At 41.2% G+C, this 22,878-nt stretch overlaps 2 protein-coding genes across 2 annotated transcripts in view; one reads left to right on the top strand and one right to left on the bottom strand.

The window, feature by feature from the left end:
• LOC119735275 (protein mesh-like) overlaps positions 1–4,739 on the top strand; it is a 29,153-nt gene extending 24,414 nt beyond the window's left edge. Inside the window, exons 24-26 of the mRNA XM_038208975.1 lie at positions 414–464; positions 918–1,072; positions 2,047–4,739. Of these exons, the coding sequence (XP_038064903.1) occupies positions 414–464; positions 918–1,072; positions 2,047–2,110 (270 nt within the window). The 3' untranslated portion in view covers positions 2,111–4,739. The remainder of the gene's footprint in view (positions 1–413; positions 465–917; positions 1,073–2,046) is intronic.
• Positions 4,740–7,414: 2,675 nt separating this feature from the next.
• Positions 7,415–22,469, bottom strand: LOC119735475 (helix-loop-helix protein 1-like). The gene is made up of 2 exons (XM_038209176.1): positions 22,076–22,469; positions 7,415–8,375 (listed from the first exon to the last, which is right to left on the bottom strand). Exon 2 carries the CDS (start codon positions 8,065–8,067, stop codon positions 7,630–7,632), a length of 438 nt encoding a protein of 145 aa, XP_038065104.1. The 5' UTR covers positions 8,068–8,375; positions 22,076–22,469; the 3' UTR covers positions 7,415–7,629.
• Between the last annotated feature and the right edge of the window lie 409 nt (positions 22,470–22,878).

Genomic DNA, 22,878 nt, shown 5'->3' with positions numbered 1-22,878 from the left:
GACGTCGCAGTAAAGGCAGGCACTGTGTACGCCATCTTTTCCTCCAAAGATTTGGTTAAAGTGGTCAGAAATTGCCTCAGATCGCACCACAGAGCATCTAGAATCCAAAAACATTTCGGGGCCCTTAAATGGGCCCCGAACCCTACGCCGTAATTTTTGGGGCCCACTTTTGGGGGATAAATTTGTTTGCCCCCCCCCTCCCGAAAATGTGTTCTCGATCCGCCCTTGTCGAACACCCCAGCAAACAGACGCACCATTTCTTGTACAAGGTAAGAGCTGCACAATGTAATATTAATCTGGCGACCTAACTCTATCAAAATTCTTTCTTGTTGTCCTTTTTCTCATTTTAGCCCATTTCTTACCTTTGGACCTTACGTTTCTGGTTATTTGTCTTTTCTCCCTCCCCAATCCAGCCAAGTCCCCACTCCTCTCAGACCCTGGCTTACCAGGAGAAAGCCTACAGGGTAAGCAAGATGGGACGCCATGACATAAATTAAACAATCCCCCACATTTTCAACACCCTCTCAAAACGAACCCATTTTGTTTAAGTGACGTCGCAGTAAAGGCAGGCACTGCGTACGCCATCTTTTCCTCAAAAGATTTGGTTAAAGTGGTCAGAAATTGCCTCAGATCGCACCACAGAGCATCTAGAATCCAAAAACATGTCGGGGCCCTTACATGGGTCCCGAACCCCACGCCGTAATTTTTGGGGCTCACTTTTGGGGGGATACATTTTTTTGCCTCCCCCCCCCCCCCCCCCTCGCGAAAATATGTTCTGGAGCTGCACAATTAAATATTAATCTGGCGACCTAACTCTTTCAAAATTCTTTCTTGTTGTCCTTTTTCTCATTTAGCCCATTTCTCACCTTTGGACCTTACGTTTCTGGTTATTTGTCATTTCTCCCTCCCCAATCCAGCCAAGTCCCCACTCCTCTCAGACCCTGCCTTACGATGAGAAGGACCCGTACAATGCGCCCAGCAGGATGCCACCGCCTGAGATGATCTCACCGGCCGAGCCTCGCTACGGCTACACCGACCCTGACAGTGACTTCCCTCCACCACCAACCACACCGTAAGTTTGATAACTTGATAAAGTTGATCCAATTAAAGCAAAAAATAATCTTATGCCGTCGCTTTGCGTACATTGTAAGCTCTGTGTATATTGCTAATACTTTAGAAATATTGAAAAGTTATGAAGAGACGCATGCTTGGTTGGTGCTTTTGCCTGTCAGAACCAACAGGCATGGCACCACTAGGTATGGGAGGGCGCCCTCAAGTTTGGAAATGTCAAACGGTGAAAAAATGGTTCATTTAAACAAAATACTTGCACCAAGTGTAAGACTATGCTATCAATCTCAGTGCACACCTTTATTTTGAAACGGGAATATAATGCATGACATATGACTTATACTTGGATTGACAGACAGATAGATAACGACAGATGTGTGTTTCAATGGGACATTTTCTAATCTGGGCCATGTTTTGGTCGACTTCGTCTCTGGCGCTGCTTAACAGTTAGCAGAAAAGTTGTGCTTAGCATAGCAAAAAGAATTACGAACCTTAAGCACTATTTCACGGCGTGGACGTGCTAACGGTCGCGCGTGCATGGCGATTTATATTGTTACGTCACTAAGTTAGGCAAATATTTCCTCTGAAGTAAGCGTGCCTTTTGCTGTGCTTATGCTTAATGTCTCCATGAAATAGACGGACGCTCTGTTAGCAGAAAATCGTGTGCTTAGCAAGGCCGTGAAATTGGCCCCTGTTCTAAGTGCGCGTTTGCCGTAATATTGAAAGTAAATAAAGGACTTCAAACGTTGGCTTTCTATTGTAAAATCTGATGTGCCTGTTCTAGCAGATGGGTCATATTTGGCCAAAAACCTCATATCTCAGAGGGAAGAGGCCTAAACTCGAGATAGCCGAGGTTTAGAAAAAAAAATGATAAATCTGCCCTGGCACAAATTGGTCTCATGAGGGCGCTAGCTATTAAATTTCACAATAAATCGGCACTTATCATGAACACATTTCTCTGCTGCTTTGTTTACCTAGGATGGTTGGCGAGGAGATCGAGTTGGAGCTGCAGCCCGGGAAAAGCCTGGAGAGCTGGGCCTAGACTGGCCACAAGTCCTCCCATCGTGTACCAACCATCCGTTTAATCACCTGGGTCTTGACTGGCCATTCGTCCTTCCATCGTGCGTCAACCATCCACGGTGACTCCTTTACCTTGGTCTGAACTGGCCACTAGTCCTTCCATCATTATGTCCATGATACTCTTTTGGTTTGGAAGCAATGCATTGTAGAAATATTAGGCTTTTCAGTTTAGAAGTCATTTAGCCAATGAAGCGGCTTGTAATTCAAAATACAAAATAACAAAGCTAAAATCATTGAGGGCACACTCTGATTATGATTGATTTCAGAAGCCTTGCTGCGGGACCTTAGATTGTTTACAGTCGTACAGATCTCTATATATATTTGAAATATCCCATCATAATTTTTGTCACTGAGTGGAATTAAACAAAAAGATAAACATTATTTGCTGGCTAATCTATGCAAAATATTGATCAACTTCATATATACATTAGTGTCACATTTGAATCATTTTTGTTTTATTTCGTTAAACTTTCCAAAATTATAGTAAACTTTCATTTAATTGCCTAACTCATAACAGTATAGGAAATGCGTATCCGAAGTTTTGTTATTTTCGTTATTTTTCTTTCATTGTGTAAAACGTGTCCATTTTTCCCAGTTTATACCGTAGGCCAAACGTGTATATATTTTGCTACTTTTAAAGTTCATCAAGAGTTCATTTAGAGTGGAAAATGGGGATTTTTTTCCCGTTTTTGGAAGTATAGTTAGCAGACCTATACAATATTAAACATCCTTAGAGTAGCCTAACCACAAAGTAAAGTTTGCCTTTGAGAAAGGGTTTGGTCCTTGAGTTCTGCCCGGACCGAAATGTTAGCCATAATTGTTTTATTTCTACATTCAAGTCAATCCAATCAGTGCAGTAGGCAGTTTGCAGAAGTTTTATTCAGTTTCGTGTTTAAAGGCTCAGCCTTGAAGTATGATGGGTAGGCCTTTAGTTAGGTTGAACATAAGTTGGGTGTTATTAGAACTTTAATGTTATTAGAACCGCGCTTCCGGAGATTCAGTGGTTCATTAAAAAAGTTCAGTGAGTACTCGAAACATGCGATTCAAACTATTTAAAAACGTGTGCGCCTGCCAGTACTTTTGAAGTAAGTCTAGTAACTTGTTTGCCACACAATAGATCTATTAGCTTTGTATTTGAAGTCATGGCACCATTCGCGAAATAGATGGTCGTACATGTACAGCATGTTAGTTCACTGTTCTCCATGGGATTATGTAGTCTGAGGATCGGACGGTCACGTGTGCAGAGCCACACTTCAAACTTGTAATAAATCCGTCCACCGCGCGCCAGCCAAACAGAGTTGCGACCGTATTTAGAGCAGAATTCGGCCAATGTTGTTGATTGGTCAAAAGCTGCTATTTTTGTTTCGTCATACAAATTCGGGTAACCGAAGACACGATAGAAGGAGCCCGCTGAAAGGTCAGAATCTGCAGGTCAGGACGTGTTGTTTTGCATAATCTGCTCGAATGTCGTAGACTATTGATTTAGTTTAGGTTCTGATATTTTGTTGCGAGCTTTTTGAAGAAGCACGTATTCATTGCAGACTTTTGAATATTTTGTGCAAAAAATGAAGAACAAATATTATATTTTAGAAAGAGAATGCATCCTCGTTTCTCATGGATGGATTGGATTTTCGTCATCAGCTTCTTTCTTAGTGGAATGGAGCAGAAGATTTTGGGTAGGCTACTCGCGTACATAAACTGACATTGATTTTTTCCCCTGTTTCTTGTTTGGTTTCTTCTCTGAGTTTTTGATTTTGTTGCTTTGCTTGTTTTCTAGCCGGCTGTAGTTGATAGCGTTACAATAGCATTACTTGCAATTAAAAATAGCTTTGTTAACGGTTTGACTTGGCTAATTGACATCTTCGCCTAATTTGAAATGATGCATAAAACAGCCGTATACCATTCTGAACTCTCACGGGTGATTTGTCATGACCTGATACGCGGGCTTGCGACTACGTCACTGTTTGGCATTTATATTATTACGTCAACCACTAGACTTATATGATTAGCAGTTAGATTTTCGCATTTGTTTTTTAAAAAAGAAGTTGTAAATACTCGCATTTCTTAGCGCATTCCTAGAGGAGAGAAACTAGTCGCTCAGTTTCAAATGCTTGTGTTATTAATTTTTGCCTCGAATTTTGATTTTTAATGTTATTTTTGCTCACCAGATTCATTTTTGTATATGGTTAAATCAACATTAATTAATAGGGATTCGGACTTTTTGCGCATGCGCACAAGTCAGCACACGTGATGACTGATTACACATGCGCTACTTTGGGTGACCAATAAGGGTTGATATTGCCATGGTATCAAAGATACTGAAAACTCAGTTGTACCAAGTGCCTAAGTAAATCTTACAATGGTGTCAATGTTTCTCATTAATATGATATGATTTTCGTTACTAGATGTAAAAAAGAATAGAGACTTGAGGATTAATTTCGTATACTTACATAAATAATGGATGTGCGGAATGAAATATTTTGATAAGTCAGTTTTTTTTTATTTGGATGTAATTTTGTGTATATTTCAATACAAATGATAAGTAATGCATCATAATGAATAAAGGTTTTGAAATACCCCAAAAATTGCAATCACGAGTTTTTTAACATATTGTAATCGAACGGCTATTCAGTCAAAAAGGGACAGTGAGGTCTGTATTTTTTTTCCATTATATCGTATTTAATGTGATGCTTCTTTTTCCTTGTATCTTTCTTTGGGGGGCGTGGTTAAGGATAAAGGAGACTGATGAAAAATGCTTTCAAATATTGACGAATAGCTAACATAATAAACAGCGAACTATAGAATTTTAAAAGATGTGACAACAACAATATTACCATACTACGTTCATTCATTGTTTTTGTTTGTTCATATATGCATCTGATACATGACATTTTATTTACACTCGGCTGCATGTCAACAGTTCCGGAATGATGTCATATTCCATGCTGTGCATTCATACACGAAATATGCGATGCAAAATGCTTTCGTTGGAAGAAATAAAGTTATACATGTGTCAATTTGAGCTGAAGTAAGTTCCATTTGTGGTGCCTTCTGCCAAAATCAGACTTAATTAAAATGTGACGTTGAATACAAAACAGTGCACACCAAACAGTCAAATTGTTGGGGGAAACGAAACAAAACGAACTTCGAGTTAAAAACAGTTCTTTTTAAAATGTGAAACAGCACTTTCAATAAATTCATCATTTGAGGTTTATCATTATGAAGATTTCGAACTAAATAATCTTAAACATTTTGCCTTCCTTTTTAGGACTCTTTAATTACAAAAAAACACTGTTACAAAGTAAGAAACTTAATGGAAATCCTTCTTGTTGTTTAGTTTACTTTTGAACCTAAGACGACCAGCAATGTAGATTTTCAACAGAAAGCACCGCCTGCCCCAAAAGAATAAAATCCTTTTTTTAATGGTATAACTTTAAACATAACTGTAAAACACGTCCACTGAATTTACTTGTAACAGTTGAACCATAAACAAAATCATAAAGTTGGACCCTGCAAAGACAATACTTAGAAGTGTATCACATATCAAAACACAAATCGTGGTCTGGGGGTTTGAGTAGAAGGAATAACGACTCATAGTCAATCGTCAGTGCTAAGTTGTTGAAGGCGTTTTTGTAAACCTACATGTGGTCATACATTTTTAAAGCAACTCCCGCCGCATTGATTTATGCATAAACCAACCGAGAACAGGTTGCCAACCTATTGCTCTTGCACACGTCCTCGGTGTTTACCATGAGAACATGCATTATAAACACAGCGAGAATTCGCCTCTGAGGACTCGGAGTTCCGGGAACTCGGAACAACGGTTACCTGAGATAATCATTAGTTCGAGTCCTCGGTATTTTTCCTGTACAAACCTGATGGGATATGTCGAGAAAGTTTTGTCTCAACAATAGGAACAAAATAAGGCAAAAGAATGGGTCCTCAGAATTACAGACTATTAAAACCAGACTATGTGTGAGGACTTGAGCCCAAGGAATGGGGGGGGGGACTCCGTGTGTAACGAAAGCCTGGATTCTTAAACGAGCACAGAATGTCTGATAACAGGATGTCGGTGACAAATTATAAAGACAGTTTGCGTTATGGAATTAAATTGTTAATAAATGAAGACTCCTCAAACTCAAATTCTGGGTGCATGATCTGGGTTGCCACTTTCTCCATCCTGTATAACACCATGAATAATTGTGGTGAGCATTTGTACATGGAGGGGGGCCCGAAAATGTGGAAAACTCCGGATTTGTTGCACCATGTACCGTCAAAGTATTTTCTTTCCGTTGGGCAAACCCGCTTCGTAGACATTTTAACATCACTATTGTGCATTTATAAAAATTAACAGGCAAGACTAGGCATTACATTTTGGTGTCAATTACATTGGAGCCATCTTTTCAATGATTTGAACACCAGACATACGATAAATCTTAAAAGGTTTGTACAACTTTTTGAATGCATGAACGCAAAAACTTTTCAGAATATATATCTCTAAAAATTCAGACACAAAAGTAGCCACACACGTGGCATTGCCTTGAGCACAAGCTTAAAGACCCAACAACATTAACTTTACCTGGCAGGTATGGCATGCAAAGAACAAGAAACCAATTTTTGTGTAACTCGAAGGGAAAAAAAACTACCAAAACTTTCCGAGCATACTTTTTTCTGTGTGTTTCAATAGCTGGGAAGATTTTTTTCTCACACGCTCCACAAAACTGAATCGAATACTTAACAGTGTCAAACACACGTAGCGTGTTGTATATAAGCGAACAAAACATCAAGTTAAACAGAAATTGCCTATGTGAGAAGCCCCCCCAAAAAAAAAAAACAAAAAAAAAACGTAATCTACTAGCCAAGTCAACACAATTAAAGATAGTTTAAAGAGGTTTTGGAATGCTGAAAGTCGTTTTTTTTACATTTTTTTTTTATTGTAGAGTAGACCCATATATATCAAAATGACAAAGTCCCATTCTTTTGTAATGTGCGTTTATATGTTTATAAAACTGAAATTCATCGAGTAATTTGTTGGTCGGCGAGCGCATAATTGAAATCAACAGTCGTCGGGTTCTTCGTAAAATGAGAAAAATCGTGACGTAATAAACAGGTCCTGTTTATTACGTCACGATTTACTATGTTTTGTTTGCTGCCCCCAACGACGATTTTTACACAAATTGCACGTTCGGGTCGAAACAGGACCTGAAAAACAGCTCTCAAATGTACCTTTTGTATTCATTTCATGACAGACACAATAGTCGTTTTTATTTCATCACACCTTAGGCTACATATACCCTAAAAATGACGGAAATGTCTTCGAGCATTCCACAACCTCTTCAATGGATATAACTGACTTGTTCATTTTAGTGGAATACTGTTTACGCTTGGATAAATACACAATGTGTTTAGGACACGAATCTTGTGATGTGCTGCGTCAAAGTCATTGCATAATGTGGTTCATTCCTCGTACAATAGTGAGGGTCATACATCAAGCACATGGTTAAGGTATGATATATAGCAAATGGCGAGTCTAAGAATCTCGATTTTGGAGAGTTTCTTGTCTGGGGGAAGCGTTGGGAGTAGTTTGCGAAGCTCACCAAACGCTACGTTGAAGGCCTCGACCCGGATGCGTTCCCGGGTGGCGTGGGCCGTGCGGTACTTGGTAGTGGCTCGCCGTCTACGGCGTCGCTCCTCCCGGGATAAGTGAGCGTCGGCCCGCTGCTGCTGCTGGACCACCCCGCCCCGGCAAGTAGTGGTGGTGGTGGCGGCTGTAGCATGGTTCAACAACGTACTCGCTTTCATGTTCTCGTTCTGCTCGGCTCCTAGCTCAGCCCCGCACGAGAACTCGCGTGGCTCCTCCTTGACGGCCGCCGGTAGAGGGAGCACGATGCTAGGGATGGAGGACCGTGTGGCTCGCATTACAACGGTGGCTTTCTAATGAATATGCAAATCCTTCGTGACGTATAAGAAAATTTCTTCCTGATGAATATGCAAAGTCCGTTCGAGGAACCCTTCCTGATGATAATCGATTGAACATCAACAAAATTGATAAAATAGATGTCAAACCACCAAACAGCTCGGCCACTTTGGGTGAATCTACTGATTTTGTTCTCTCCAAAGTGCTCTCAACTCTAACTGAGGATTCCTGCGTCTTTTATGGTACTTCGTGCCAATTCGTCACTCCGTTCATTTCTGTCGTGAGATAGGGCTGAAGTGAAGGGTCCGAACTGTAACAATAAAAGAGAGGGAGAAAAAAAACCTTATAAATCACAGATAATCAAGAGGGCGGCATATATAGTTCACAGTTGTACCAAACTGGCTTCAGTGTTGGTAATTAGCACTTTTGTGAACTAAGCAGTTTTATTAAATTGGCTTCGAGTGTTTGTGACAAGTTCTCTATTAGCGTGTTACAATTTGTTTGCCACCCAGAGGAAAATATGACACACTTAAATCGTTCAATATTTATTTTATTTAGGCAGGTATAGGCCTACCTTACTTTATTTCCAGGAAGCACAACACAATCGAGGATGGATTTATGAGAGTCCTCAGTTATACCCTCAGGCCAAAAAAATGAAGCTAACATCATCCAACAAAACAGATAACCAATCATCCACTTCGTTAATATCAATAACAATATCAATAGTGAATGGCGAGATGTTTGCATTATCTCTAATAATTCATCATCTCTACACCGGGCCGAAAATACAAAAATCTATTATGCATATATGGAGCGCGCCTGCGGCAAAATTGACAGTTTTCGGTTTCGCTGTTTTTACATTTTGCAGAGCCGAGCGGGCCCGGCCGAGTTACCCGGGCCGTGCGTCTCGGGGGCCTTGCTCCTGATTTCCCCCCGCCGCACGGGACTCGATCAGCAAGAGTTAATCCGATGTAATATCATACACCTCCGCCTTGCGTCCCCTTGGAGGAATCGGCAACATGGAGATTAATGTATATGGTAAAATGATATTGAGTCTGTCGACGGCTGTTGCATGTCTTGATAATTACTGGTGGTGTACACAAAGTGGTGGGCAGCCGTGTTAGTCAGGCAAAATCAAATGGAAAAGTAACGTAGCATTTTTAAAATTACAAACTAAGTTTGCATAAGCTTTGGTGTGCAGTAAGCCTTTAAACATAACATGTCATATATAAGACTTGCCACAATTTCAAATTGGTGATAATAACAGTGAACTTGACAGACATATACTTGGATGGTGCTTGAATTTGCACATCAGTCTGACCCCTATTCGCCAGGCAATTAAATGGACCCAGAGCATTGTCAACCTATAAAGACAAATTGCTTTAATTGTATTTGTAAGTTGTATTTGAAGAAAGGTAACTACAGAAAACAAGCTTGACCGCTGTTATAACGCTGATGAAGTTACTTACTACATGCATACGTAGTTTAACTAGTTGTGCACGGAATTAGTAGCGAAGCTTTAGGAACTCCATGTTACGCGTAATTTAATAATAATAATAATAATAATTTGGGAGGCTAATCATCCTTACTCGCAGCTGGGATGCTGAATTGCGAAGGACGCGGCTACAACGTGGTCGGGCCGCTGGCACGTAAAGGCGCCTCTGGCTGCCGGCCACAATGAAAATCCCCCCCCCCCCCCTACCGCACATCACGACCAAAAAGGTTTTGACTTCACTCTGGGCAGATTTGACGGTAAAACGGTTAAATTTCACCCGACATTTTGGCCCATTGTAGGGTGCATCTGAAATCAGTCGATGTAACTTTTCGAGGAAAGAGTTACGACTGGTAACCTATACGCTGTCGTTGGAGAGGAATCTAATCCAAAGCTAAAACCAGAGAAACTAGACAAACAACTCGGTATTTTGACTTGGTTGGTCAGGTGTTGCATGCTACACCTGTCGGGAAAAAAAGTGCAGGGACGGCAGGGGAGGGCATATTCTTGCACACAAAAAATTAATCACCGTGGTGATGATACCCACTGACTCATCAAAAGAATGGGATTGAACGAGATGTGGCGTTGATGTCTTTTCGTCCCCTCGCTCCCCAGTGCAGCAGTGTCATTTCATTAAAGTTTCATGGGTGAATTATTGCACAGCGGGCATATAGTACATTATATAGTGGCGGTATTCTATTCCCAAGTGTGTCTTTTACATAATATTCATATACCCCGGATGATTATACAGTGAAGTTCAGTGTCGTCGTGGGTCCGGTGGGCGATTAATAAAGTCCCGTGTAGTCATTATGATAGGGGTAGGTACGGTTGATTATACAGAGGGAGGGGCCAAACACACTAGGGGAGTTCACGAAACCTCGGTTGGTTTCCAGGTTCGGTTCCAACTTCATGATTTTAGGGACCCTGTATTTGGGGATGCCGGCTTGGTACAGAAACACCGAATCTTACAACATATAGCCAAAGTTTAGAATATTTTCATTAAGTCTTAGATGCAATTAAGGTTTCTGAATGATTTATGAACCAGAGCAGGAGAACATCCAAGGTTTGGCAAACACCCTAGGACTAAAAAAAAATCGAATCGTCGATCATGTTCAGAAATGTAGGGCTCAAGGCAAATCGAGGGCCCAATTTCACAATTTTCAGGGTCCTCCGTCAATTTCTCTCAGACAAACATAAAAGGAACGAGCAGTGCACGCAAACTTCGAAGGAAGAATTTTGTTCGAAATATTGAAGTAAATTAAAGTAATCAGCATGTCTATGTTTGTACATAAATTTTGTGCATCTATATACGCCTATACTATTATAGCAGATTTTTTTGGCCAACGGAAATAAGCTTTCAGGATACTACTGGCCCAGGGTTGGATTTCGACAACGTTTCTGATATAAAGATGGCTCCGTCAATGCCCAGTGTAAGTCAAAGACAGCTCGCTATGAGAAGGGCACATGGCGTTTCAGATGGCGATCTATTGTTGCTATCTTGAGAAAGTGACTTTCTTAAGAAAGTGACTTGTTGTCTGTGTAAGCAATTTTGTTGGAAAGTAGTGCTCTAGTGAAAGATCATCACTACTAATTAACACAGAAAACCAATCGAACCAATACAACGACGTTTATATCAAAAGTGCATATACATTTACCTTTTGTAATGGCCACAATGTTATCCTTCACACTGTTTTTGGATGTTCATTTTTAGTGGATAATGTTTAAAATCTAGTACATCATATCAAATCATTTGGCTAGAGACAAAAAAGTCCGAACACAATACGAGAACTTGGGAACGTGAATTTGTGAAAATCATGTCTATCCCTTTCACAAAAGGCAAACGACTTTAAAATCTGAAGAAACAAAAATCCTAAAAAAAGAAAAATCTACCGGCCATTCTGGTAAACCATTGCTTCACTCATGCCTATCAATGCCAACTGTCAGTCATCCCGGGGGAGGAACTCTCTGAACCAACACGGGTAACCCCGGGGGCCCACCTCTCCAAACTCGATACAAGCGCGTGCCGCCCGCGAGACGTGCCGCCGGGGTCTCGCGTTGTTGACGATCCGCTGTCAGCACCATTTACTTTCGTCGTTTAAACTGACTGCCGCGTCGGCTCGGCTGCCGTAGACTTCTTACGAGCCGGCGGTATGTCCGCAGGCAGGCTACTCGATCGAAACTAACTTGAGAATTGTGGGGAGGTTAAGTTCATCTCACCTATAGACTGTTAAATTCCGCTGGAGGTAAGATCCGTGATTTCGAGGGGGGACAAGTTGACTTTCCTTTGATGATTTCTGTTTGGTGCATGTGTACAAAGAATCGCCCCGTGCTGCAATACTTGACTTGTAAATTCCCTATAGTTCCCTTAAAAAATGCTTTCTTTTCTTTCCGGCTTATAGTGAAGATGTCATGACTATTTCCCTTTGTTCACACGCAGATTAATATTCACTTTAAGCAATGATAAAGGGCTGTTTCTGACACATACAACAGGTCCCTATATACGGAAGCATAAGCCGATCAACCTGTTCATTTTCTGAGCAAGTTACGCTATCCTTTTTTGTTCTTTTCTTTTTTTTAATCATATTGTTCGCCTAACCAGGGTTGTTAATAAATATATTGTGTTCTACAGTTGTTGACAGTTGTTGAAACAAGTATTCTGTGTCATTTCTTCGTTGTTCCAAACAGTCAGAATACACAATAAATTGCTTCTTTTGGACAAGACAGGTTTTAGGGTCATTGCGTTTAAATGGTGATATTCTTTGAACGGATTGAGCAATTTCTGTATTAAAAAAAAAAGTAGCTGATGAAATTGGCTTTCCAGTCATTATTAATTTTGGTGCGACATATTTTTTAGAATATATAATATATTTTATGGGGATTGGGTTCCGCTGTTTTGACTCACCCTGTACAATGACAATCAGCATCCGTTATTGCGGAATACTCTGCAAATTGTGTTGGTTTCGTCTTCTTTTCATTTAAAAAAGAAAAAGTAAAAGGTAAAATACAGGGGAAAAATACCCCAATCAAAGTTGTTTCTGAGATTCTGATTAGAAATGTAACGAATTAGGTCAGCGATTTCTAGACTGGAATCGAGTCTAACCCTCCATCGTCGGTGGTGCGACACAAGCAGCGGTGTACGGTATACGGTTCCTTGCCCAACGAAAACAAAGATCATCGGGGAAAACATTGTCTGATATTACGGGCTGTGGACGCGCGTCTTGTCGTCGGGGGTCGGTTTGCAAAAGATGTCATGGGGATTGGGGAGGTTTCGCGCAATTGGTTTCAGGGTCGCGCGTAATGACGATTTGAGTGTTGATGTTTCAACAGTGTCGAATTACTTTTGCCAAACATCATGTCACACGTGAATTATCGTTCATGTAATTGACTCCTGTGAAAAGAATTAAGTCAAGTTACGTAGGTGTAGCTTCTGAGGAAAAAAAATCTTAGATTTCTTCTTCTTTTAAAACATTTAGGGGTCAAACTGTGATCAAACATTAAAATGTAAGGGAACCTGAATAATGAAGTCGTGAAATATGGAACATGTTCAGGCAAGGAAGTAAGTGAAATATTCATGAAATGTAACGCTGCATCACGTTATTTGACACAGTGACGTAATTAGGGTTAAACTTCTGGAATTGGGGGGGGGGACACCTGTGGTTGCACCATTTTTTCAAGGGGGAACTCTAGGCAAACTATAGATTATTTTTGTTCGATTCAAGATTTTAAATTGGGGAGTCGGGGTACCGACATCCACGGGGGGGGGGGGGGGGCACGTGCCCCCCGGGCCCGCCGTAGTTACGACACTGTTTCAGGCCTATATTTTCGGGGGCGAAGGATCGTAGTTGAAAATTCCTGAAACAGTGATTACTTGTTTGGCATTCGTTTGCAATTTTTTTTTCTGAAAGAGAACACATGCCAGAACAATGGATCATATAAATTCAAATTAGTTTCCAACCTTTTTCATGTCATTAATGATTTTCAAGTTTTCGGACAAGTTCTTGAATAATTAGGCCCCATTTCAAAATTTGATTGATCTTTTTAAAAAAAAAAATGAAAAATGAAGCATGCCGTAAAAAAAAAGAGAAGAAATGCATTCAAGAGGAATAATAATGAGACTGATCTACTTTACTGGAAAGAAACCGTTTAAAATATCGAGAAATAAATTGTACTAAATTTGAGAGAAGCATATTTTCTATATACAGTTTATCCTGGTTCTATATTATACAGGAAAAAAGAAGAAACCAAATCTTACAATCTCTAGTTAAGTAACCCCATTAAAAATCGCATAATTACTCGACTCGCCCGACTATTAACTACGCGGCCTTGAAGGGGTAAAGTTTAATTAGGACAGAAGGCTTATTAACACGGGCCAACAGACGAAAACATTTTGCACTTTTATAACAACACGGATGCAGCGGGAGCGGGACATCGGGTACCGCCGTTCGAGGTCGCCTACTTACGGCCATCTGTCGCGGCCGAGCCCGCTGAAGAAACCAATTACGGGCCCCGCGATATCGCGCAGTACATTATGAAGTTTTTGCGCGTCCGGGTGCCTTATAGACTTTATTATTCATTGGTTTATGACAAGTCGTTTCTGTATACTCCTTTAAAAGTCAGGATTATCGTACGATAAAAGAGGAAAAATGAATGATTGATTAAGTAGGTGAAAAACTATATAAAGAGATCGTTTGAAATAGTCAAATTACTCCCTGATATCTCGATTTAAGCAGTCTGCTGGGCGATTTGCATTTTTGTACTGATTCCGCTCATGTTGTTGAATTCATTTTAAAATTGGGCCACCGAATAAAAGCTGAAAAGCGATAAAATTCTTTAACTACTTGTCAGTAAAGGAGTAGACTGTGCTGTTTAAAAGTGCAAATGCACGCTCTTTTAATTATGAAGTGCAATAAATAAGAATAAATAGCGTAACGATTAAGAAGAAAAAGGTTCAAGGCTTAATTAAAAATTTCCAACTTTTCAAATAATCATCGAGAAAAAAGTGGGAAATGTGCTCTTTTCCGTATTTTTGTATCGTAGACTCCCCACTCCCCCACTCCTCCCCCCCCCCCTCCAAAAAAAGATGAGCGTTAACAAAAATGTTAAAGAAAAGAGCAAATAGTGACTATCCCCACGAGGGGAAAAACACGCGTTCCGAGTTATCCCGTGAGCAAATTCAATTTGGCACTGTGTATACAGTCAAAAAGTCAGACGTCTGCACAGCGATTACACCCGCGGACACCGACCGTGTCCGTACGGGCCACGGGGCCCGGCTCGACCCGGTGGCTGACGGCGGGACCGGGCTCGCGTCTCGCGGCACGATACACCGGAGAGACCGCGGTACGGTCTTGTTCAAACCTAATTTCCCCCCAGTTTTTGATTCAATTACGCTCATTTCCCCACCACTCATTTTATTTGATAAGGGGTGAATTGTCAGCGAGAATATGTGTGATTTTTTTTGTTTTTCCTGTTGGAACAGTACCCCCTGGTGGATAGGACTGTTGCCACAAATTGGAGGTTTTTATACTGAAAGTGGTAAAAAAAAAATATATGGTCAAATACACAAATAGAAAGCATTAAGAAAAGAAGAGATTGAGAGAAAATGGAAAAGTGCCAAAAGGAGACAAAAAGGCCCTTCTTCGTTGCCTGGCGGTTCTTATACATTGCTTAATTTTCTTAAGATTTTTTTTTGGGGGGGGGGAAATTCACTGTTTTTGTTTAAATTATACAAAAGGTGATGACAGAGAAATGCCATTTCTACAAATCAGTTGACCAGAAAAGGGCATTAATTTGCATTACAGCGAATGATTTTAATAGACAGGATTTTTTTTCTTCGTACTGCAACGACCTGAAACATTTAGAATAACTCAAATACAAAAACACCACTCCTCATTCAATAGACCGATGTGAGTCCGGGTACTCGGGAGCACACTTGGCCGTAAATAAGACCAGATTGCCCCTCTTTTCCGCGGCAGATTACACATTTCAGTTTTCTTGAGCGACATCTGTCACGAAATCGTTGTCCGGCCGAACGCGGCGATCAGCGGGCGCGTGCTGCCCATACTGGCGGGGACTACGGGTACAATAGACGGCACGTGTGCCCTGCGCGTGGCACGGTGAACTGAGTACACGAGTATCCAACTGCTAAGCTATGCACTGCCTGAATGCATTGCCACACACGGTGCACTTTTTATGCGCAACGTAACAAAAATAGAGCCTTGAGAATTATGCATAGGGGGTAATTTATATCCCAAGACTTGAAATACCAATGTGTCGTTCCAATGAAGAATTTTGCGTACTAATGTTGCAGAGTGGATTTGCCATTGTGAAAACTGATGTAGTTTCCTCCAAGTAATTTTGGCGCTGACATTCATGCGTTGGCAGATACAGCTAGCTAGCAAAAACTGCATGAGTATTTATTCATTACTAAACAATGCAAAATAGTCAATTGAGAGCGTTGTCGGTTTTTTTGTAAAATCTATTTTATTATCATTTTTTTAAATGTTTTTTTTTTCATGAGAACGCTGATATCAGATTTCTATCTGTTCATAAGGTCGGAAACGAGTTTGCTTAAATTATTATTGAAACTAACGTGCTATAAGCGGTGAACTGGGATTCTTCCAATGCTTCCATTTTACCGCGCGACCGGCGCAAGTTTACACTCAGTTGTAGCTACGAAAGTTGGCCTGTTGGATTCGTGAAGCGAGAATTAAAGTGATAGGGAAGATTTCAAGTTTTTCCAAAAGACTTAATTCAGCTAAGTATTCTGTTCTTTCGATATTAAAAAAAAATCGTCAGAAACGTTTTCACATGCAGAGCCTACGCAAAATGTGGTGCCATTCTTGAAATGAGAAGTCACAATGTAAACCTATAAAACATCGGCTGCGGAAACGGAGAGGGCTCTGTTTCAAAGCCGAAGGGGTTTCAGCTCTGACTCTATGATGCGTGAGTTGTATCTTCCCTGATTTACAGCCGTAGCTGCCTATTACATCCCGGGGCTTCAAATCAATGAAGTCATAGCCTGAAACCGAATCCGAGGTTTCAGAAATGTCCCCCTTCTATTTTTTTTTCCTGCCATGATGTATTGCACTCTGTAAAATTTCCAATCTTCAGTCGAGCATGCACCGCTGTAGTTCGTTAACCACAGATATCATGAAAGTTTAATCATGCCAGGGGCCGAGGCAGCCCCCCCCCCCCCTCAAGTGGCCGACACGTCGTTCCTTATTCACAACCAACCGGCTAAGAAATAATGAAGAAATTAATAAAATAAATTCGCCGTCTTGTGGCGTTTACCCGTCGCGCGTATCGCATGACGGGCATGCCTTGACAGCGCAGACGTGTTTGACATGTTAATTAGCCACAGGGACGAGAAATAAAAACAGTTTATCCCTTTCGTAGAGTGCGATAAAAACCACTGTTTCTTTTTAATCAAGTGTGTGCGTTTGAAAGTGAGTGCATCGCATCTGATTTCCTCTGTGAATACAAAATCAATTCACGTGTCAACACTGGGACCTGACCCCTAGTATGTGATCTGGGGGGGGGGCAACCCTCCCGTTCAGTGGAATGTTAAAGTTCCTAAATATATAAATATATTCTCAAATTGCCTTCGAATGTAGGAGAAAGCACCATAGATTTCAAAATTTGCCGGGGACCATCCCCCATCAGACCCCCCCTCCCCTAGCAGGCCGCACTCAACCGACCCCCAACCCCCTTTCATATCATCCCCTCCATCCACCCCACCCCCGTTTCTTGAAATTTAGATCCGCCCCCGAACCCGGCAACATTTGGATTTACTTCCAGAGTGAGTCCATTATGCCATATTTTCCGTTTCCGGCCTTACTTGGAAACGTACGCACAACAAAATGAAGACTTTTTCAAAGTTACATGATTAATAACTAATTAACTAATATCAAGCGAAACCTATCTATAATATTATTCTCACAGGTTCCAAGTGTAGATAAAGACACACCGCTGACCCATACTGGCTCCGTGATTATTTGAGATGGTATATAAACTCTTTCCTCACATCATCTTGTCCACAAGATATATTGGTTTCTACGCACTGACAAATTGGCTCTGATTTTACAAAACCATTTTTCGATCAGCCTTTGCCAGTATGAAAGCGAGGAAACGTTTAACTACGGGGATGCAAAATGTAAGCGTTTATTGTCACATCCAAAACGAGGCTCTCAGTGCTAAGCTACTGTAGCACCTTGAAGACCATTTCATTTTGAATTCTCTCGACAAAGATGAGCGCTGTGACCCTCGATGTCGATACTAATATTTGAAATTCGTAACCAGTAACTCTGGAGTCACCGCCCAAAGATAACTGGTCGCATAATGTTCGCAATAGAATTATCCAAGAAAACAAATAAGAACCCTACTCCGAATTGTCAGCCTACGTCCTACAAGAAACAGAGTTTTATTTGTGGAGGGCCGTGTGAGCTTTGTCTACAGCATACTTTCACGGTTGGCGGATCACCCCCGAGGGTAAAAAGATAAGGAGGCTGTAATTCCAGGATAATAATGTTACACCATAAAAAGTAATTAACATGCAGGCGGACGTGAAACAGATCATCATTATTAAGACATGCATAATTGTGAGTCTTTTGGTATGAGTATGTTAATTTCTGGGAATGTATCCATTAATTTTCTTCTTCAAGGGAGTCAGGTTGGCGTAGCGGTACTTTCCTCGCCTTCCACCGCTGTGATTCGGGTTCGAATCCCGCCTGGTCCTATATGTGGATTGGGTTTTCAGTCACTGCCTGATTCCGTGGGTTTTACCCAGAATTTTCTTCTGGGGTTTTCTTCCCACCTCTAAAACTGTAATTGCGTCTCATTGTCTTCTCATGTTTCTTCAGGCTAGCGAACTACAATGCCAAGGGCGCTTTTGAGGAATCCTTGGTTTCATTACCAAAAATAATTAAGAATAATAATAATAATATTCACAATTTAATTCATTATAAACATTTCATTGATGTATTTACTTATTTGATTGCAACATTTTGGTCAGTTTCAAGTTGAGTAACCTCGGATATCTTTTTTTTTCAAATTAAGTAAACATCAAAATGTGCTTATTTTAAAGAATATATACATATACACAAAACCAAAACAAAACAAAACGTGATAAAAATTATTATACTTTGTCGTAGTTCTACAAGTTGCACTTTTTCTTAAATCTTATCTTCAATTGTATTTCCAGCAGTAGACATAGCGATCTCTATTTTAACAACGCGTGCCAACAAAGATTTACTCCGTTCACTATACTTGAAGAGATTATTATTTAGTGTTCCTTTTATCCTAAATATTGTTTATTTATGCGCGCGTCCTCTGAAAAGGTTCAATTATTCAACAGAAAAAGTGCATCGCGGCCTGCGATTTTTTTTCCTCCGAATGAAGTTGCTTCTGGCAAAATGAAGATGCGGTAGATAGATAACGTGCCAGCTTCTACGCACACTTTCTGTGACTAGTAACAGAGGATTTAAAGATGCAAGTCGAATTTCATCCAAATGTTCGTTGTAACTACTAAAATCGACACAGACCCCAAACTCACAATAGATGGATGGATTGATTGATTGATTGAGGATTTTTTTCAGGTTCAGATTTCTTCAACGATTGACGTACGGTTGTTTCTTCTTTTGGGGGAAAGGGGGTGCTTGACGTTAGCAGACGCCACGGAAAATGTCAGCCCATGTCAGTTACTGACAAAATAAAATACATTTCTTCATGCAAACAGTGGCCCGGGAAGAGCAAACTTACGAAAACTATAGAAAAAGCAAATGTTGTATACTGCCTTTAAGTTGTGTTATGAATTTATTAGCTCCTTGAAATTGACCCCGGATGTTTTGAAGTTCCGAATGAGTCTTATTCAAATCAGTTTCCTCAAAATTAAACATTATACTTGTCTGGTTGGGTTTCTAAGGTAAGCCCACGACTTAATCCCAAGCAGACGAGCATGGGAAGCTGGAGGGGGGTCAGGTTGGCGCCGTGGCATCCCCTCCTTCCACCTCATAGGCCATGGTTCGAACCCCGCTTAGGTGGGTAAGTGAATTCAGTTTTTCAGTCCCTGCCTGATTTCTTGAGGTTTCCCCCTCTTTTAAAAATGAACGTTTCTCACAATGTGGTTCTTCGAACTCGCGAGCTACTACGCCACACTACTTTTGATGAATTGAATCCATTCCCCATATACCAGATAGTGTTATCATTAACAATAACTGAGAGATTTTAATATTCATACTTCGGAGAATCATCTATTGATTCTGTTGAAGACACTCAAAAAAATCATCAAAGTGGTACTGATTCGCCGTTGATTGCTATCCGTCGTTGGATCAACGCTAGCTTAATGCAATTAGCGACTATCACCATGCCAGATCGCATTACCCACACACCGGTCGACGCACGATATGATCTCCGCTCTGGCTGACGATGGCAGCTAGGCATTTCACAGGTTGTACTGTTGGGGGTCTGTCGAGGCTACAATCCCGGCCAAAATGGATGGGACACTTGGAAATAATCTTAGCCTTCCACGGTCACCCACTCCCCCGCTCCCCCGGTCAATGTTGTTCTCTCCAGCTGATGGAGCACACACCGCACAATGACACAACATTGACAGGGGGCCGGGGGGTGGGGGCCCAGCAAGATTTGGCCAGGATTGTAGTCTTCAGAAAACGTGAGCTCAAGAGAAAATCTTGAAGTAACTACAGCTACGTTGTACTCTCTAAATTCCGGTGACTGCTCTGTCGAAGTTCCGACACCCCTATGTTCCGACAACCCGCACATAAGAATGTATAACTCCCAGTTAGGGTTAGGGTTAGTGTTAGGGTTAGTGATAGGGGTAGGGATAGGGGTAAGGACAGGAATATGTGCAGTTGGAACATATAGGGTGTCAGAAGATTGGTGTGAAACCCTACATTCCAATGAGTGAATCTAACATACGATTTACTCTCATTTTGACTCAAGGGGTTGAGGGTTGGATGTGAACGGGTGCCACTGCCAGAGGAACTCGCGGGCCACCAAGGCACGCCCCAGCTAGCTAGGCGCGTCTGGAAACTGCTCCCCTGGAAATATTTGAATTGTAGATATTTTTCCTGCGTTCTTGGGCATAATTTAGAGAATTCATATGAGCGGATAATTTTTGACTCACTTATTTTTGCCCTTTTTTGGCCGCCAAAGAGGGGGTCCTATACCCCCTCCCCCTTCACTCACATCATATCCGCAATTGAAGTAAATAATTTTCAAAAATAAGTTTACCGATACTGATAGTACCGTGATAATTATTGCCGTAATCTGTTTTGTTTGCCACCGAGTACACAATCAAGTTTGGTATATCTTGCAATGCAAGTATTGCATGATGAACGATATTAAGTACCGGTAGCTCGGAAGAGCTCTAGATTATGTTGTGCGTTACGTTCATGTTCGGGCCCAAAAATGTTGGAGAGCCCCATTTTCCCAAATGCCTAACAAACTTCGATGGATCAACGTGTTTGGTGACTGAAATTTTGTCGGACAAACAAATCTGAAAATTCTCAACTCTAAACCACTTTGGTATGGCTTCTATCATTATGCTTATACTTCAACTCCAAGAAAGTTTCCATCTGAAACTTAACAAGGTATCTTACCAGTCGTTTCCATGGGGAAGCTATTAAGCCTCATACTATAAAGGCAGAACAAACCATGTTGCTCACAGCTTGTTACAACTGATACCAACGGATAACATATCACCAACCGATAATGTAACAACAATTGACTGATACTGTATCACTAACCGATAATGTAACAAATATTAACCGATAATGGAGTAGAATGTACTACACTATCAGTCAAGACTGTTGTTAACAGAAATTGGCTGATGGTGTAGTAAAATTTACTACACCATCGGTCAATAATGTGTTACATTAGTGATACAGTATCGGTCAATTGTTAGTACATTATCGGTTGGTGCTACGTCATCCGTTGATTACTACATTATCAGTAACAAAGTTCACACCGCGTACGATGAACGTCCTTATTACAAAAAACGAAATTGCGTATTTCATCGCCTTGTTGCCATTTGAAAATGCAATATCTGAGATTCTAAGATTCGGAAAGTCCTCATTTATTTGCATTAAACTTACTGTTTTATTGGTCCCTCCTTATTGGCTTTGGTAGATTAGTGTGTTTTCACCTTTTGCATAAAACAAGTGCGAGTGCACAATAAGCTCTGGCCGTTTGCAAGAAGTTTTGCATGAAAGTCTTGCATCGATCAAAATGATCCCTGCCAGAGCTGGAAAATGCGACGCCGAAAAATGTGAAGCCGGTGGCACATATGGAACACCATACTTTTGGTCAATTTCCCGGGGACAGACACACCGACCACCAAGTCCCATGTATAAAAGCTCCTGCCAGGGCTTAAAAAAACCAACGCAGCATTCAACGGAAGTAAAATATTGAACCATGTCTTGTTCGCTGATGGTAAAAGATGAAGTTATTTTAGTTTAGGAAACAGGACTCGTAAAGCAGAAAAAGTAGTCGGACACACTTACCTTAGTTTTCAGGAGTCCGCAAACGGTTATACTCCATAGCGAGCGTTCACGACCCAGGTTTGACGCGGGAAAGATCAAATGATCACCGACGAAACAGACCCGCAGTGTCCCGGTGAAGATGGATAGTTGTATACCACGCTGAAGACAACACAAATGACTGGATGGCGTGCAACGAGTACTCCGTAACATAAAGCCCTTGCCCACGAGTATTAGTGACGATAAATGCTACACCGATAAAACACATTCTCATCAAAAATTTAACGGTAGAGGGAACATCTCCGTGCTTTTGTGGAGACAGAGCATTGTGTATGATCTACCGGAGATGAAACACTACTCTTCACGAAACACGTGGTGGACCGAACATGCTTCAACCTTAACTGCTACTCCCGTTGCTTCCACTAATCTCCTCTCCTACAAAATACGCGCAGAATCTTATAAGAAAAATTGTCCATGTTTTAGTGTGCGTGTTTTATGCGGCCGATATGTAACGCGTGCTGCCATTGGTTGACACGGAGCCTGTGCGCGTGAGTGACGATGTTTGATTGGCCGGTCATGCGAGCCCCCAAAAAGTGTTGTTTGGTGGGGGGTTTTACGCGCGGTATATGCACGCAGGCTTGCTTGCATATAGCGCACCGAGGTGCGGTGAAAAATGCGCATTTTTGGTCTCACGGGGTTCAGGCTGACCCGGCCGCGCCATCTGTCGGTTAAAATCTCCAACTCGTCACCCAAGAAAAAAAGGGTTACTTTTGGCTTGAACAACAGGCCCGGATAATCACACTGTTGAATCAGACTGTAGTAAAACG

This window comes from Patiria miniata, unplaced genomic scaffold (genome assembly GCF_015706575.1).
Source record: "Patiria miniata isolate m_02_andy unplaced genomic scaffold, ASM1570657v1 HiC_scaffold_29, whole genome shotgun sequence".
Classification (NCBI taxonomy): domain Eukaryota; kingdom Metazoa; phylum Echinodermata; class Asteroidea; order Valvatida; family Asterinidae; genus Patiria; species Patiria miniata.
Note: the sequence above shows the minus strand (reverse complement) of the source record. Positions and strands in the feature narration are given on the sequence as shown.